Source organism: Malurus melanocephalus, unplaced genomic scaffold (assembly GCF_030028575.1).
Source record: "Malurus melanocephalus ecotype Western Australia unplaced genomic scaffold, MMel_1.1 scaffold_39, whole genome shotgun sequence".
Taxonomy (NCBI): domain Eukaryota; kingdom Metazoa; phylum Chordata; class Aves; order Passeriformes; family Maluridae; genus Malurus; species Malurus melanocephalus.
Genome location: NW_026623271.1, coordinates 2026376 through 2044692, shown reverse-complemented (window position 1 = coordinate 2044692; position 18317 = coordinate 2026376). Strand labels below are relative to the sequence as shown.

At 36.4% G+C, this 18317-nt stretch overlaps 1 protein-coding gene across 2 annotated transcripts in view; it reads left to right on the top strand.

Moving 5' to 3' along the window:
- Positions 1-1000: 1000 nt before the first annotated feature.
- Positions 1001-18317, top strand: part of ORC5 (origin recognition complex subunit 5) — a 64095-nt gene continuing 46778 nt past the window's right edge. Inside the window, exons 1-10 of one of the 2 annotated variants that reach the window (XM_057364502.1) lie at positions 1001-1247; positions 3127-3268; positions 3718-3899; positions 5333-5425; positions 7322-7519; positions 10996-11070; positions 13408-13519; positions 13875-14005; positions 15746-15794; positions 16356-16446. In XM_057364502.1, coding sequence (XP_057220485.1) covers positions 3789-3899; positions 5333-5425; positions 7322-7519; positions 10996-11070; positions 13408-13519; positions 13875-14005; positions 15746-15794; positions 16356-16446 — 860 coding nt within the window. In that variant the 5' untranslated portion in view covers positions 1001-1247; positions 3127-3268; positions 3718-3788. The remainder of the gene's footprint in view (positions 1248-3126; positions 3269-3717; positions 3900-5332; positions 5426-7321; positions 7520-10995; positions 11071-13407; positions 13520-13874; positions 14006-15745; positions 15795-16355; positions 16447-18317) is intronic. The other variant, XM_057364501.1, reaches the window with a different exon arrangement.

The following is an 18317-nucleotide window of genomic DNA, read 5'->3' as shown; positions in this document are numbered from 1 at the left end:
CCAATGATTATACACTCAAGAGAGACATTGATTATTTATTTCTGAATTGCACAGGCCTGGACACTTGCTGGTATTCCAGAATCAAGCACCCCAACTATCAAAACTTTTTACTATTTATRCATTTTAGCAAACAAACRAGTTAGTGTTCAYTTGCTACGAGTTACAGAGTTCTCTTATTAATTAGTATTCYCTCTTCTGTGAGCTGATTCTCTCGCTTCTCATACTAATTAGTCCGCATGCTCACTATTTCTCTTGAGTCTGGGGGTTCGTGCTCACGATCTGCCCCTGCTGGAATTACCTCTTACCCAGTCAGAGCTGATTCTGCACAGTTGCCGAGTTGGCATTTTTACTTTTTTTCCTKATCTCGGGAGTTCTGCCAAATGTCCTTGCAGTCCTTTGTGTCCACTAGCAATGGTACGTCATTCTTCCGAAGCCTTGTTAAGCTACCCCGAGGTCTGAAATAACTGAAACACGTCCAGCCCTACACCTTAATACGGCAATTCTACCAAGTAATTTGTCTAAAAAACAGTTGTCTAAAAACCACTTAGAGCTTCCCAGCCTTTCTCTGTTTCACGTACTAATTCTCCCTTACTTGTTGATTAGATTTCAAAGTATACAAAGATGAAAGAACATTCTCAAGAAAAGTTTACATGTTCCACATTTTGTATCACCCTCACACCTCTCCCTTGAGGGATAAATGCCTCAGCCCTGGGGCTCCCTGAGCGGCAGGCTTTCCTCCGTCACACCTCTCCCTTGAGGGATAAATGCCTCATCCCTGGAGCCCCCTGAGCGGCAGGCTTTCCTCACAGCTGTCCCTGTGGGACAGCCCTGTTGGATAACGCAGGATATCCTGTGGGACATCCCCGTTAAACGAGCGCGGCATTCCCGGATTCCCCTCACGGCCGCCCCGCCCCGCCCCGCCCCGCCTCAGGCGGACCCGCCGTGGTCACTGCGCATGCGCGCGGGCCCGGAAGGTGGCGCGGCGGCGCGGGTGCGGCGGTGGCGGGAGCGGATGAGGAGCCGGTGAGCGGAGCCGCGGCGGGCGGGAAGGAGGGCAGTGAGGAGAGAACCGGCAAAGTTGCCTCTGCTCCGCCTTCGCGCTGGGAATCGGTGCGGGAGCGAAACCCGCCGCGGGCTGAGCCGCCCGCTGGGCCGGGAGCACCCTCAGCCTCACACACGCGTGTGAGGAAGGAGCCGTTCAGCCGCGCTCTGTGGAGGCCGGGGGTCGTCATTCCCCCTCAGCCAAGGTACGCCTGTGCYGGCGAGGGGGCTTGTAGGGCCTGAGAGGACGCAACATGTTAAATTCTGTCATATTTTATGCCATCTTTTATGCTAGAGTGTGGAAAGGCTGCYAAGTGTAGGTATTTTAGGATGAGTGAGTTAAGTCCTAGTAAATCATGAAGTCTCGCCATAAAGTTGAGCTTGTGCTCTAAACAGCCTTAGTTGGTTTCCTTTTTTGCACCTTCATGGCCTGGCTGGAGTCATACTTAAAACCTCCGTACAACCTTCCCCGGGATAGAGCATCCTGAATTCAAGCTTTGGCTGATACTAGTCCTTGTGTTATTGCCATTTAATCGAAATTGACTGTTTTGTGAACACGTTGTTCTAAGCGTCCTTTCTTTTGTGAGCGCGTGAATGGGGTCCCGTTGGAGATTAAGACACCTCCATATAATCAGGAGAGATGTAGGTTTGCATCCAGTGGCTGAAATGTGTTTGGTGTAAGTTGCCTTTTGCAGGGRTGTTTGAGAAGCAAACAGGGCTGGCAGGTACAGTGTGATCAGCAGGCGATTKGTGCTTCCCGGAGGGCAGTTTGGCTGGGAGTGGCGTTGAAAAGCTGAATTTCTTTATGGATTTAGATGTATTTAGGACATAGTCAAGCTCCATTCTCATGTAGCCACTGGAGAAAAAGTGCTGTCCTTTTTTTTTTTAAGTTTGCACAGTTTTTTCAGACTTCTCTAGAACTTTTCCCCCACTTGTTTGTCCTTGATTTTATAGGCTCCTGTCGTAATGTTTTTTTTCTTTACATCCTTGGTATGCCTAGCTAGTTTTTTAGAGAGCAACCTTAATCAAGCTATTTGGGTTTCTGTGTCTTCATTCTATTTTGAATAGATATCTAAATAGATACGGTGGAGAGATGCACAGACTCGTTCAGAGCTGATAAAATGGGCCAAGGCTATTTGTATGATACTCTGTATAGGAAATAATTCACTTGGTACATAAGATTATGGGGTTTTTTTGCCCCTGATAGTGGCAATATTTTGATTTCCCATACTTAATATGTGRTTGACTTTTAGATAAATTTATATTTCAAGTTACTTCAGACTTAGTTTCTTAATATTTAACTGTAGTCCTTGTTATGTCTGATGTGATTACTAAAAAATAGTTGTAATACAAGTACTGAATTATTTATATAATTAGTGATATCCTTTTTTTCCCTAGGTAATTCCACTTATTTTTCTCTTGATGGTTCTACAGGCCAAACTTTTACTTCAGAAAGCACAGAAGGCAAAGTGTAAAAATAGAAGAAAAATATTTTTTGAAATCTATTTATGGAAATAATTAACGAAGATTTCTATTTTAAAGTATTTCTGTAAACACATTTGTATTTATGAACCTCCTTGTACCCCGGTAGCTCTCCTGTTGGTGGAATCCATCTATTGCAATTTTTCCTTTGCAACGGTTTGTTTTCCCTTTACCTTGCTATTTCTGATTTCCTTCTGCTAACCTAATCTTTTTCCCTGTACTTATACCCAGCATAACATAATGGTTTGTAAATATTTACATTTAAAGTAGTTTGGAGTGTTTTGTTTATTGTCTTTGTCTTGATAACATACAGATAATCCTGTCAGTTGATGAGATATCTTTATTGCCGTAATGAAATTTCCAGACTTTCTTTTTGATTGTCAAGTTATATAATGTTGGACAAAGTCAGAATCTAGCAGTTGAAGTTATTTCAGTTCTCTCTCTGTGTGTTGTCTGTATCATAAGAGGTAAAAGTACCATCTTTCTAGCAGTTTTAGAAGTGCAGACTAGTATCTTTGACTGAGGTGTTTTTTTAATATTAGTTGCTAAAATTCAGTCTTCCCAGTGTTACAGCAATCAAGACCTTTGTTTTTCCTTGTCTAGTCCTTGTGTGAAAGGTAGACTGGAATTCATATGTATTCAGTTTTATGTGACTGGTTTGGACTCCTACTATTTTTAAGGAGTATTTCCAATCTTTACCATCAACTGGATTTTCTTCATATGCCTCTGCTGCTCTTAAGCTGGGGTAAGCGTTCCTGTTACCAACCAAGAGCTATTATTTTGTCAACCTTTTCTTTCCTGTTGCTTGTAAATCCTAGTTTATTGACTGCTCAGGGAGGTGATGATCTGTGACTAATCTTATTCCTTTGCTACTTTTAAATACATATAAAACCATACAGAACTAAATATATAATTCCTCAGTTAACTAAACTAGGGGAATTCATTCTTGTATTGATTTTCTCATATCCCTTATGCCTTTTAATTTTAATTTGCTTGTTTGGATTCTCTCTGGTGTGAAAATGTCTGTATAATGCCTTACGTAGTTAAGTCCAATGTTGCCAAAGTCTTTTAAGTTAATCATGATGGCACCATCATCTTGAGTTAGAAGGTATGCTTAGATTTTGTGTTGATTCCTGTTAGTTTTCCTTTTATGCATATGAAAGCAAATGATAATGAAAACTTTTTATTTTCCAGATCACTTTGTTTCTTGTCTGCACCACAAAAGGGACATGCATCTATAGGTGACTAACTACAGGAATTTCAAGATGCCTAATCTTGAACATCCAGCATACCCAGCAGCTGACCTGCTTCATTTGGAAAGCTTGGTGCCATGTCGTGAATCCCAGGTGTCCATGTTGCTGTCAATATTTGGAGAGGTAGTGCTTTTTGAATTCTATGTTTGAATAGAACAAAGACATTCTGCTGTCTGAGAGGAGAGAATAGAAATATGAGGGTATTTTTGTGATGCCATTTTGAACASGTTTTGATTGCCTCTTCATTGAGGTTAATTTTTTATTATCCGTCTTTTAACATTAGTGTTTAGCAGTAGGTTCTAGTACGTTGGAACGTTGAAAGCTGTCTAGCAGCTGGAAGGACTTAAACAAACTTAAAGCTATTTGTGCCTTGCTCTCTCTGAAACCTGATTTTGCCATGACTGTTCTGTCTTTGCCGTTTGGTACTAGAGAGTAAGTCTTCTTCCTGGACTGAAAGCTCTGGGGTAATTTTTTTTCAATGTCAGTGTAGCATTCTGCTTGGTTTTTACGTTTTAATCTAATATCTGAGTGCCTGAATTCTAAGTACATTAAATTGGTCTGATTCTTAGTAGTTTTGTAGTTGTTCGTAAGAGTCAGAAATCATTGGCTTGTTGATTCAGGTACTGCTTCATAAAGCTGTGGTAAAAAGTAATGGGGATTTTTATCTGCAAACTTATAAGCAGTTGATATATCTGCTTGCATTCAGTTAATAGAATGGAAATTAGTATGTGGTTAGGTTCTGTCTTTAATTAGGGATAATAATAATAACATCAAATTACAGCGTTCAAGTTTTATGTGTATGCTACAAGCATAGAGGCAACAACTCTTCTTAAAAATACTTAAATTCTTGATAAATGTACAGATACTCTAACCTGCATGTCTTGCATAAGGGTGTGTCATGTTGGATAAATTGAATACCACTGTTTTTCATAAAAGGTGTCGATTTTATTTTTGTCAATATATGAAATTCTTTGAAATTAAAAAAATAAATACTTATTCAGAATGGGAAAAAAGGAACAATTCAGTTATTTTCCCTGCATCTTAAAAAAATTACCTGAAATAATCAGCATCAGGACCATTAAATGAATAGATACATAAAATATTGCTTTGTGACCAAAGAGCAAGATTACAATCTCCTCCTTCATGCCATTTAATTCTTTTCTGTTTGTTGCTAATGAAAGGAAAGGCAATTTGTAGTGTTTGCAGAAGCTAGGGCAATGTACGACTTTCAACTTGTGCTTGCCAAGATTTTGTTTTGGTTACTTAGCTAATTTGAATTAAGAGCCCACTGTTTTTCTGTGTATGTGCTTTTATTGTTTGCTATAGCAGTTTCACGGGCAGTTATGTGATATTTGATTCTTGCAACTTTCCTTCCCAGCATTTCAGCAAAAATGAAACATATTGATCTTGTCAATTCCATTATAATTGGCATGTTTCATGTTTAATGCCTCAATTTAAAAGATAACTTTTCTTTCAGAGGGGAAGTTCATTGAGAAATCTTTTATCTGTCGAATAAGAAACAAATGAAACAGCAACAACTTTTTTTTTTCTCTTAGCGTCAGCAGTTTAGTTTGCCATCCATCTTTATCTATGGACATACATCTAGTGGAAAGACTTATGTGATGCAAAACCTTCTAACTACCTTACAGGTAAGAATGGTCACAACGGATATTGAATTTATGGTGATGGTTTCTCAAAATAGCCTCTCCTTTCTCAAAGTGGTTTGTTTCCTCGACCATTTCTGCCTTCCTGATTCTTCTCCTTCACTTCCTGTGTCACGAATGCATCACTAATGCACTCTGCATTAGTGCACTTAGGATAAAATTAGGATAAGTTGTACATACTGAAATAGAATAGAAATAATAATAGCTTTTTAAATGAAGTTTAAAAAAAGATAAAAAAGAAGCCATATGTTGTTGAACTCGTCTCCATGACTTTGCCTTAACTACCTCCACTGACTCCTTGTTTTGATTTTTCCCAAACCATGTTTTAAAGTCCTGAGTTGAAGGGCGTCGTTACAGAAATTTCTGTCTAGACCTGTTAATGTCTCTGTTTTTCTCAGTCATGAACTTAAGGGATTTAAATCCAATGACAAGTGCCTACTTCATGCCTAAACCATAGATTTCCACTTGTGTGTTTCTATATCCCTGATGCTTTCGTCTTGTCTATAGTGAGCTTATCACTTATCTGCAGGACTGGGTTTTATGCAGAAACCCGCTTCATTAAAAATTCTGCAGAGGGAGGAGAGTAGAAGACAGGGGTTTATCATCCTCCTCCATGTAGAAGCCTTTTGTGCCTTGCTCACAACACTGTGTTGGCCTCTTGCAGCATGTCCAAAGATGTGGCCGAGCCCTGGAAAGCAGCTGGTTTTAAGCAGCAACTCTCCCTACAGAATTTCCTTGTGCCATGTATAGGTGTTTCCTATGTAATATGGTAGTGTGAGTCACATCTGAGGCACCCAGCTTTCCTTCTGCCATGGAGATGCAGCACTTGAATAGCTGCTTATGGTGATGTAGCCCTTTCCTTTTAATGGCTTTCAAAATCATATAATCTTTACATGCTGCGTGAGTGAATTGCCAGCATGTACTCACACTTCCCCACATCTGCTGAATCATATGCCATATATTGTATTTTAAGTAGAAAGACTGGAATGAAGTACTGGCATTTTTTTTTGTTATAGGCAAACACATTCCTGCATCTCAGTGACTAATGTTTTCCAGAGGTTTTAATGTTAAGTGTGAAAAAGAGCATCTGCCTTACCAGAGATGGAGTTGTACAGATAAGCTGTGTCTTAAAAATAGGGTTGCTAGAAAATTATCTTTTTTTGCCTTAGGTAGGCTAGACTATTGATGCTATTTTGTACATTATAGAGTCTTCTATTTAAAGACAAATGACTGTAGGTTTTCAGTATTACAGAATTGATACTTATAATGTATCTCGAACTCTGTTTTTTTCACTCATTCTTTGCTCTGAAAAGATCTGGTTTTCTGAAATGTTCTGCACAATCATGCTGATCACATGAGTCTGATCTCAATGCTTACACTTTATTATTTGTGTGCATTGAATGCCAAAAACATTAAGAGTAATTCTGGGGAGTGTGCTTCTAGATTACTGTCTTTGTAATCTGAGTTTGAAATGTCTTGTGTTTCCTAGACGCGAATTTGTAATGAACCATTTTGTGATACTGTAATGTCTTAGAATTGAGTAAACTTCTTTGAACTAAATGCTGTTTGGTTTTCTTCTTATGCATTGCTCACAATTTTTCAACATAGTTAAAAGATATGGTGTGTTTCAGTTTTTAAATGTAACTAGAAGGTATACTGTTCTGTTTGAAGATTCATCAGCTCTCTCTTCATTTTGTGATACATAATATTTTGGCTAGGTACATAGCTGATTCTTTTTTCTTAACAATTTTTTTTTGGTTTTGCTCTATATTCTGTTGGCATGGTATAGTTTCTTTCATTCTCTCATATGGAAAACTATTTCTAGAGTATTTACACTGAAAAAGCAAARTACAGTTGTATCATTTTTCTTGTTCTCTTCAGCTTCCTCATGTTTTTGTGAACTGTGTGGAATGCTTTACATCACGACTTCTTTTAGAAGAAATTCTCATCCAGTTGCAAAGCTATTCTTCTGACACAGAGCAGGCCACTCCTGTGCACTGTGATACTTTCAATGACTTTGTTCGTCTGTTTAAACAAGCTGTGGCGAGTCAAGAGCTTCAAGATCAAACATTATACATTGTAAGTAATTTCATTTTAATGTCCAGTGCCATTCCTTCTAAGAGGGTGTAAATAATTGCTATCAGTAATTTGTATGTGAAATATGTCCCTTATAGAGCAGTTTGCACAAAATTTCTGTGTAGATCCCATGCAGAACCTGTTGGCAGATTATTTCTGTTCGCTTTCAGGCTTTAGGCTTCCTGGTTTTAGAATTTTTTCCTACACAAAAGCTGTATAGCATAACTAATTATGAACATAAATTATACCACACATTTAAATTGGGAATGTAATAGTGTTACAAAGTCTTCAAATATAGAGAGCCTGTATTTGTTTTATTATTAGTAAGTCATGCTTATCTGTTTCCTTGTGAAAATAACCTCACAAATGAGAAAGCATAGGTGGGGAGTAGGGCAGAAGGGAATATGGATTATGCAAATGACAAGGCTTGGTTGGCTAGAATAGAGTTTAAGGATAATGATAAGGAACTAAAATGTATAACTTCCTTTGTAGAATTGCCTTTGAGATCTTATGTGTTAAGCTACACTTGTGGCCCTCAGAGACAGGAGCTGTAGTTTTAAAATTAAGATGGAAAAAAAAGACTGTGATGAAAAAATTGACAATGTGCTCAAGTGGAATAAACTTGCAGGAAAAATAATCAGAATTTAGGTTGCAGGCGTGATTGAATCAGTGTAGTACTGCAACACTAAATTTTAGGTCTTTAGTTTTTTTGCCTGTGATAATCTCAACTACATAAAGGAGTCAAAATTTGCAGACATCTGTAACAGCATTTATCATGGTGAGAGATGAACATGTAAACGAATTTCAGTCATACAAGAGGTCTAATGAAAGGACAATATAAAGACTGTAGTATTAGATGTGTGAATATATATATGTATATATATAGTGGACCTACAAAACATACAGACTGAAATTTCAGGCTGGCAGTAGGAATTAAGGGTTTTTTAAAGAGTTGAAATTGATTATTTAAGAAAACAAGAACATGGTTAAGATTGATTGCTGTGAGAAACATGCAGAGTGATTACCCAGAGTCATTAAGCACTCAGTGTGCCCATGCTGCTTTGGGGTTTTTTGCAGTCAAACAAGAAGTTCATAATTACGCTGAGCATTCTTCATTCTATTTCACGTGTTATACTTAAATAAGTTTTATTTCCTTTTAAAAGTACTTAGCTGCTGAGTTAAATGGCTTCATATCATATTTAGTGGAAAAATTGCTATCTCATAGTTTCCTATAGGTCACAAGGTTAATAAATTAGACAAACTTCTTAAAAGTAGAGTGAAAAAGATAATGTACCAACACTTAAAATAGATAAAAAGCTATGAATAGACAAGTAGTTTAGCTTACTGTTACAAAAGTGRTATTGACATTCTTCAGCAGTTCCATAAGGACAAAATTTATCTCTCTAACAACCTTCAGTGAATTCTGCAAAATACTTCTTACAGTAAAGTTTTACTTTCAGATGAATGTTTGGATTAAAAACAATTCTACATCGGTAAAGAATTTTTCATGTATTCTATGAAAGTAGGCATTGCTCAGAAAATTAGAAAATTTTTGAACAATGGTTGTAGAAAATAAAGCATTACATAACTACAGAAGTTCAATTGTGTCATGAAGATGGTCGTTGCATCAGGAGAATTAAGTATTAAATTAGTATTTCAGTTACATTCTGCATTGGAACAGACAGGAATGGGAGAAATCAATTGATGTTTATGTACCAATGTCTGATCAATTGTAGAGCAGTTTAAATTGAGACTGATGGATGGACCAGCATGCTGGTGACATAAGCTGGCAATGCTGACTTACTCTATTCTATTTCAGTAGTAAATCATGTAATATTTCAGCTCAATTAACTCTCAGTGAATTAAGATAAACGTTTACTTTCAAGCAAAGGATTCTAAGTGGTTCTCTTAACCCAAGCATAGGTGCTGGATGTTTGTGATTACTTATGAAAAATGAATTTATTTGTTTTAACTACCTGATAAATTGGAGCAGATATAACTTGTAGCCATTCATACATTTACAAAATCTAGCACTTTGCAGTAGTATCAAGCTACTTTTTTTAATGTGAGCGAGCAGCCAGTTTTAGAAAGTATAGGTTTTTTAAAAAATTGAACAGTGTCAAGACTATATAGACACTAAAGAATAAGGAATAGATTTATTGACCTGGTGGAAGACTGTTTCTGTGAACCATTTGATATCTTCCACAAGCCAGGGTCACTGTGGTTTGTTTTTTTTGTACAAGCTGTAGTTTTGTTTCCTATTTATCTAAAAGTGCTTTCTGTTTAGGTCAAGACCTTAAAGCTTTATGTTTGTCACTGCATATCACTGGATCCAATAAGCAGTATTTCATTAGTAAAAATATGTAGCCTCTATCTGGTCTGCAGTGTAAATCTATCTTCATTCCTGAAGTCATTTATTACCTGAACCAAGTGTAGATACCAATATAAAATCATATGTTGTAGTCTTAAATAAATTCCCAGTCGTATGTTGTAGTCTTAAATAAATTCCCTGATGCAGGGATAGTTCTTTCAGGTTTGTACAGAGGGATTTCGAAGTAATTTTTTCAGAAAATATTTGTTTGTTGACATAAAATTGTTTTCCTTACTGTGATATATGAAATGATAAATATAAGATTTTGGTCAAGAGAAGCTATGTAATAGGATAGAAAATACTATTTTCTAAGGAGCTGTAGTTTTTTATCTCAACAGCAATAATTCAATGAACTTTAGAAATTTTAGATTTATATTGCAAGTAGTAAATAAGCCACGAAGGAAATGTGTTTCTATTCTCTTTTTTCATTCTTGTCAAGATTTTAGGTGTGCTGGGAATGCACACTTTTTTACCAAAGGATAACCATGCTTGTCTTCATATTTCTGTTTTTATTCTCCAGACTCCAAAATGTTATTTGCTTAAGATGTTTCTTGTTTAAGCTGTACATCTGCTACGTATCTATTATTGCTCTTTGAGGTTTGCATACGATAAATCCTGTAAATTTCTAGGCTGCAAACTATGGCAAGAAAAGTTTCTCTCAAAGTTCAGATCAGTGAATTCTAGATGATAAGTATTATTTTTTAAATATCAGCTCTTATTTGTTTCTGAAAAATAATTTCATATTGGGAAAAGATAGCTCTCTTCGAGTAAGCATGTAGTTACAGTGCTACTGTACTACATGTAATTTTGAGAAATAAGAATAATTTTGCGAAAAAAATGGAGCKTTCATTGGTTGTAAAGGATGTCATGACTTTGTCGTGATATTCCTGACTGGACTTGAATAATAATTCTGAACTGCCATAAGGCATGAGAATGTTGCTTGTCTAGGGATTGTGTGKTTTTTTTAGATGCAGAGCTGCTTGGGCTTCCTGGAAGCACATTTGAAACAATTCTCTCTCCAATTCAGTTTCCAACAGCTAAGAATTAATTTTAAGTCCATATAAGATTGGAAGCCCACATTGTCTATATAATATTATTTTGTTAAAAGGTACTGGATAGAGCAGAACAGCTGAGRGAAATGGAAGCAAACATCCTGCCAGCATTTCTTAGGCTTCAAGAGTTGGTAAGTGTCTGGAAAGAAATTAACATATGTGTCCTGCATATTGAAAGTAACTTAACATGTGGTGTCTGTRCATCTAGACTCACAGATTAAGATAAGTGATTCTTTAGATGAGAAAATTTGCAAAATTAACCCTCATTACCTCAAAACAATGGTCAAAACTAGAAGCCAAACTAGAATTTAAACATGGGGAGACTTTTATTAGACTCTCTAATTTTTTTAAAATTGTGGTGAACAGTATCTTATTTACAATATGTGATGTGTTATGGATTCTTTGGAGGCTTGTGTCAGATATCTAGCTGTGTTTTCTAGATTATTTGTACTTTTAAGAATGGGATTTTCAGGACATTGCCAGCTATTTAATTTGGCTGGAGCTCTACAGCTCAGCAGCTGTGAATGGGCTTTGACTTGCAGAGTTTTCTCACACTTCCGSAATTGTGCTGCAGTAAGTTTCTGATTGGAGTAAATCACTGTGTGCTTTCCTTTCTCATTTCTGAAGCATCAAAATGTTTGCCTTGAAATAAGGAAAAAGTGTACATTTCCTCAAAAAAAAGTGAAGACAAAGACAGAAGTTGCTGGTACTTTGAAGTGTGTGAACATGTAAAATGTAAATAGCTGAAATTATACTTGTTATCTCAAAGCTTTTGTGTGGTGCTCTTAATCTTCTGGTCACATTGATTTCTCTACTGAATGAAGACTGATTCACAGCTGTGTTCTTAATCTTGACAGCTGGTGCATATTCTGTCTCTTTTTGTCTGTTCTGCCCATGTTTTGGACTATGCTGCTCCTGAAGCAGAAACAACCAATTCTGCGGATAGAGGATGCAAACTTGGGTCTATAATTGTTCAGGGATCAAAACCCCATAAACTAACACTTAAGTATGAGGAACACACAAATTCAAAAGTAACCTCCAAATAAGTTTGTCACACTTTTTGAATGCTGATATTCCAGTTGCTTACATTCTGGACTCTGGAGTGGGGCTTTCTAAAAGAGTTGTGCGGCTGATGTTGCAGAGCAATATTGTGGGTGCAAATCTACTGCATCACTTCCTTTCTTGGAGTGAAGGGAGACCAGAAACTCYACTACTAATGAAGGATTTCATGGGACTGGAGGGTTGCTGCTGAAGAATGTCATTGGATGCTTGATTTTTCTGAGGATTGTGGTGGGAAGTATTGAAGTTCTTCATATTGGATGATCAATGAAGAACTGAATTGAACATACTTCGTACTTCTGTACTAAGTACCTAGCTGAAACATTAGGAGATCTGGGAGAGGAAAACAACTGAAGAATCTACAGAGAGATTCTCCCTTGTTGAAAGGGAAAAAAATACCTATGATTCTTAAAAATGAAGAAGAAGCAGTAAAGAGTATGGGTGGGTGCCACTACACCAAGAAATGGGAAAAGTAAGTAAAAAAAGAAGATTCGCACTAAATTTCAGGAAAAGGAATAGCATTTAAACCTCTTTCAAGTCATTCACAGCTCATATTCACAGCCCTGTCAATTCAGTTTCCTTCCTTTTGCTTTATGGAGGTGCCTCAATAGTTTTCAACTGTCTTTGTTGAAAAACCATRTTTAAAGGCATCTTTTGTTATGCAGAATTTTTAGTATGGTTGCTAAAACCTTGCAATGATGGGGAATGGCATGGCATCCTCACAGATAGTTTAGCTTCATATTAAGTAGCTGATACTTTGAAGGGTGACCAAAATAAGGAATATTGCTTTTAATATGAAGGGTTTTGTTCCCTATTGACCAAAACATCCAACTTGAGGCAAGCCAATACAATCTTGTTTGAAAAGAATATGTTGTATGAGAACCCCCATTGTTGCTAACTAGTAGAAGAGTTGGGAGAGTAAACAGGTAATATTACATTTTTGGTTTAAGATATTTGTGTTTGTTTTTCAAGACCAGATTGCCTTTAAAATAAAGTACGAGATAGCTTAGTTCCAGAAGTGCTGAGATTTCTTTTTGCTTTTTAACTTTTTCTGTTTTCTCTGAAAGTCTGTGTTTAATTACTAAAGTAAAATGTTCTCTTTATTTTGGGGTGGAATCTACTTGGCATTGTGTATCACCCCACAAAGCTTACATGTCAGTGAAATGGCAAGGATTGGAGAGAAATATCGTATAATTATGAAGATTTGAAAATGTATGAGCTRCTTGATTAGGCCAGCTGAAGCTTTAATACAAATTACTAGCATAGTAATAAACTGTAAATTCAATGATTTTTGTGAAACAGAARAATCACAATAATAATTTTTCTTGTTGATGCTCTAACATGCACTGTTATTTTGTTATTTCTCTGCCTGTTGCTCTCTYATTCAGATTTTTCTCTTCCTTGTGTAGACTGACAGAAATGTGACAGTTGTCCTGCTCAGTGAAATAGTGTGGGAACTCTTCCGTCCGAATGTTGGATGCTTTGAGCCATTCACCATGTATTTTCCTGATTACAGCATAGGTAAGCTAATTTTTAATCTGCTTCTCAGGGGTTGTGTAAAACTTTGTCAAAGGGTATTCAAAAGTTTTTTTCATGTTTATCAGTGTGCATTTTAAAGAACCCAGCGTATGTAACAACTACTGGAATGTAGAAGTCTATATTCACACAACCTCTACAGGTGTTGTCTTTTTCCACTTGCCAGAACATCTCAAAGTAATGTTTGATTCCACTACTTTTGGTGGTTCTTTGAATCAGTGTATGTTTTGGTGTATTTTTGGAGGGTTTATTTRGTGATAATTATTGTTTGCTTTTCCACAAAGGTGGTTTGTTTATTAAGTTGGCTTTAAATGTGCAAAATACATTTTTGTTTAAACAGGACATCTGCARAAGATCTTGTCTCAGAATCATCCCCCAGAATATTCTGCAGATTTCTATTCTGCATATATCAATATTTTGCTTGGTGTCTTCTACATGGTCTGTAGGGACCTGAAAGAACTTCGGCATCTGGTGAGTTGAGCTTCTCTAGAGTTGTGGTTTTGTTTTGGGATATCTTTTGCCAAATGAGCTCTGAAAGTCTAGATTTATTGTTGAATRTTGAGAGAATATTGTTGAAAAAGAGAATCAGAGAATACAGAATGGTTGGGTTGGAAGGGACCTTAAAGATCATCTTGTTCCAGCTCCCCTGTCATGGGCAGAGACACCGTACACTAGACCAAAGCTCAAAGCCCTGTCCAATCTGGCCTTCAGCACTTACGGGAATGGGGCATCCACAGTTTTTCTGGCAGCCTGTTTCAATGTCTCACTGCCTTCATAGGAAAGAAAGTCTTCCTTACATCTAGTATAAAATTTTCCTCTTAAGAATATGTTGGCTTAAAATACAGTTGCCCTGAAAATCGTAGCAAAGGTTGTAGTTATTTCAGTAACTGTAAGGGGCTTCCAGTGTTGTGTAGATTTCTGGTAACACACTGAAAATATTTGGAAAAAGAAGTTTTGACCATATATAATTTGAAGAATTTAAACAAACTTAACAGAAGAAAATTAGGTTACTTGATGCATAAGACAAGCTTAATAACAATACTTTGCATAAGACAAGCTTAATAACAATAACAAACATGAGCTTATCTGATTATTATTTAAATAGCTATACTACATACAAGAAAATTTTACAATTTTAATGTGATCAGTGAACAAATCGGTGCTAGAGAGATGATMCAAATATTCTGCCTGCATTTCCCTCAGGAACATGTTGCTAAATTTCAACTGACCTTATCTGTTAACCATGCAGGTTTTATATTTAAATGAGATTGCTGGAGACAGAAATAGAAACCAGGGTCGCAGTTCTTGCAGACTTGTACTTGAGTGGTTCTGCTTATGAGAATTTCATTAGCTTTAAACTCACTGCTTGTGTGTGAAATACTTATGTGATTGGATCCTAAATTCTTCATGTGGTTGACAAGTCTCTTCAGTAGAGGATAGTGACAGACACATAGAACTGAATGTAGGTTTCTGAACTCCTTAGTGTCTAATACAGACTGAAAATGTGTATGCTATTATGTGTGATTATTCATAATACATCTTGGAATTTTATTAGATTACTGCATGGAAGTTACTGCATTGAGTTTTGTTTATTAGCACGGAGATTTATTAAAGTGCAATAGGACAAAAAGAGAATGAAATCTGAGGATTATTTTACAAAATTGTGTGTGATAGTGATTGAAACATTTTAGAAAGAAGTTTAGATTATGGTAGTGTCAAAAATCTCTTATCTTAGGCAAAAGGAGTTTGTTTGAATATGGAGTGTGTTAGCAGGGTTTTTTGTGATTGGTTGTTTGATTTTTTAAAAATAAATACTTTCTGCTTGTGTGTGAGTGTGCTGAACTTCTCTGGAAAGAAAAGTTTTATCTGAAATTGAAGGGAGTAAAAAAAATTCATAAAAACATTTTTATTGCATTTATAATGTTAAATTGTTCTGTTAACTTAAAAAAACCCCACAGCCCCCTGGGTACAGTAAACAGATCTTGCTGAGCTCAAAGCCATATAACCTGTGATAGATTACTCGTGTTTGTAGTTCATGGTRCAGAAATGATGCTGTGTTTTACAGCATAATGTTTGTAAGCAAGTCGTACAATTATTGACTGAAAAATAATTTGTTGGTTTTGCAAAGGAATTAATTACCCTGCTAGTTATACTCTGTAGCTGGATCAGATGGATAGTACTTAAATATGTTCTATTTTTTCCTTTCTGTAGGCAGCGCTCAATTTTTCTAAATACTGTGAACCAGTGGTTAGAGGGGAAGGTAAGGCTGTGTTTTTAAATTTGAGTGTGTCTATTGAGAGAGCAGGTGCTGTTCAGTGGGTTTTGGTGAAGACTTTGATCCGTGTGGTGTGGTAATGCAGTGGTTTCTCAGGTCACAACAGMATTGCTTATTCCAGTCATATCCAGTCATTAGCACTGGCAGCAGAAGCAGTAGGTGGTATTTGGTGGTGGTTTTTTAGGAAAGGTGGAAATACCCTGAAAATTTTCCTCCCTCCTATGAATTTTTCTCCTCAGTCAACCATCAGGATATCTACAAAGTAATGGCATAAGTTATTTCTCTGTCAAGGCCAAGAAAAGGGGGAGAAAACAAGAGGAGAGGTTCTGCTAAACTGATGCAGATTATCTCAGAATAATCACAGAGAAACAGCCTTGCATGGTGGGTGTGTGCTTTCTGGATATGTGGCAATGCTACATCATCCTAAAACAGCATATCAGAGTCAGGGTGTTTGACTGTGCCATGCCTGTGACTGTTCAAGTGTCAGGGATGAGTTTTTTTTGTACAAGTTAAATGTTTAACAGAGTTTATTCCCRCTTGGTGCAGCAAATGAACGCGACACCCGCAAACTCTGGAAGAATATTGAACCTCATTTGAAGAAGGCAATGCAGACTGTTTATCTCCGGGAGATATCCAGGTAATTTGGAGGGCATGGGCTTGTTGCTTTGTTGGGGTTTCTGTTTATGACAAACTTCCTCTCGTTGTGTTTCTCAATTGTGTTTCATGGCTAGTGTTTGTTTTTTGCTAGATGTAATTTTTTTTCTTTAATGTGCATTTCTTTCTTGTCATACTGTTAGAAATAGCATATCTCAGGAGGAAATTGAAACCAAACGGCATTTGTAGCATATAACAGATTCAATCTGTAAAGCAGTGGCAGCAGGTTTTGTTCTGCTTTTCACTGATGCTAGATCCATTTTTTGTAAYGTATAAAACTACCAAGCAAGAGAATCCATCACTAGAATATATAGACACAGTTTAAAACACACTTTGCTGGCTGGTAGCTCAGCAGATCCTCACTCTACCAAGGATGCATGCAAGCCTCAAAATTCCTAAGACATTACAGATTTTGAATACCTGTGTTTCTTAGCTTTGTTTGATAGAGTTAACTTTCTTTGCTGACTGTGCTTCTGACTCCTTATTTTCTTTTCCAASGACAGATGTTTTCTTACATGTAACTGCTACTTTTGACAGCATTAAAATCTGGTGTCCTGCTTGTGACTATTTCTATTGGTATTATTTTAGATTCCTTGTTTATTTTGTAAGCTGACAGACTTACAGAAAAAGGGATGGTGTTGTTATTTCACAGTGATAATAATTGACTTACGTTTAATGTTCTYTCCACCTTTAAGATAAGTGGTTCTGATGTTACACCATGTAAAGAGAGATCATTCAGTATCGTTTCATTTCTTTATCTTGATAAGAAACACTGATTTCTTTCCTTTGCATGTCATTGAGGCTGTATTCTAGTCACGACCTGAATGTGCAGTAGAAATCTTSGGTAATGTTTTAGAAATGTGATCATTCCTAAAAAAAAAAATTGATTTTACTTTGTACAAGCTAGACTTCACTGCACAATGCAGCATTTTACTGTTTGGCTCAAGTATTTATTATATTCAATATTGATCTTCATTGCAAGTCTGCTCTGGATCTTCCTGACTTTTTACATTATGTAATTGTCTAATTAGGTTGTAATAAAAGATTATGATACAAAATAGCTTGTAAATTATTTCCAAATAAACAATTTCCCTCTACTGTTTTCTTTGCTTATAAATTTGGACTTGACATGATTTTTATTAGAAAATTCAGCTGTCTAACAATTCTAGGATTTACTTCTGTGTACCATTAAATTCTTGAGGAATTAAAATCACTRTCAGTTTTTCTGGCCACAGGACTTACTACTCTGAGTTTTTCTTGACCGTGTAATTTAGAGCAATAGAACTTTGCTATCAGCTGTTGTGCTGCCTGAAATGAAAGGAAAATGAACCTTCTTTTTCTGCCTGGACATTGGATAAAACCTTAACTTATTGATGAATTGATTTGTCGTTGTTTATTGTAATTTAAGTATTACATGAGTTCTCATTACACTGTTTTCATAACTTTTATGGCTTATGGCTGATAAACCCTGTTCATTAAGAACTTGAAAAAAAAAGACCAAACAGTTGCTTTAACAAACCTATCATTTTTTAAACCCCTTGTGGTATGCAAAATGATACAWAATACAAAATTTCTAGCGCTGTCATTCCTTAAGGGTAATTTGAAAGTGAATTTTTTTGCTATTGTTTACTTGGGGCCTTTTTTCACTGACAGAATAATCCATCTTGATGACTTCCATTGACTTCAAAATTACATTATGAAGTAATTATAGTATTGTTCTCACAAACATAAACAGTTATTAAGCAGATAGTTTTGATTCTTTTCAGTGTTTWTACTTTTTATCCAATTCTGCATTATTCTTGAAACTTGGAATGCTGTGAATATTTGCTTGTTGGTGGTGGTTGGGTGGGAAGA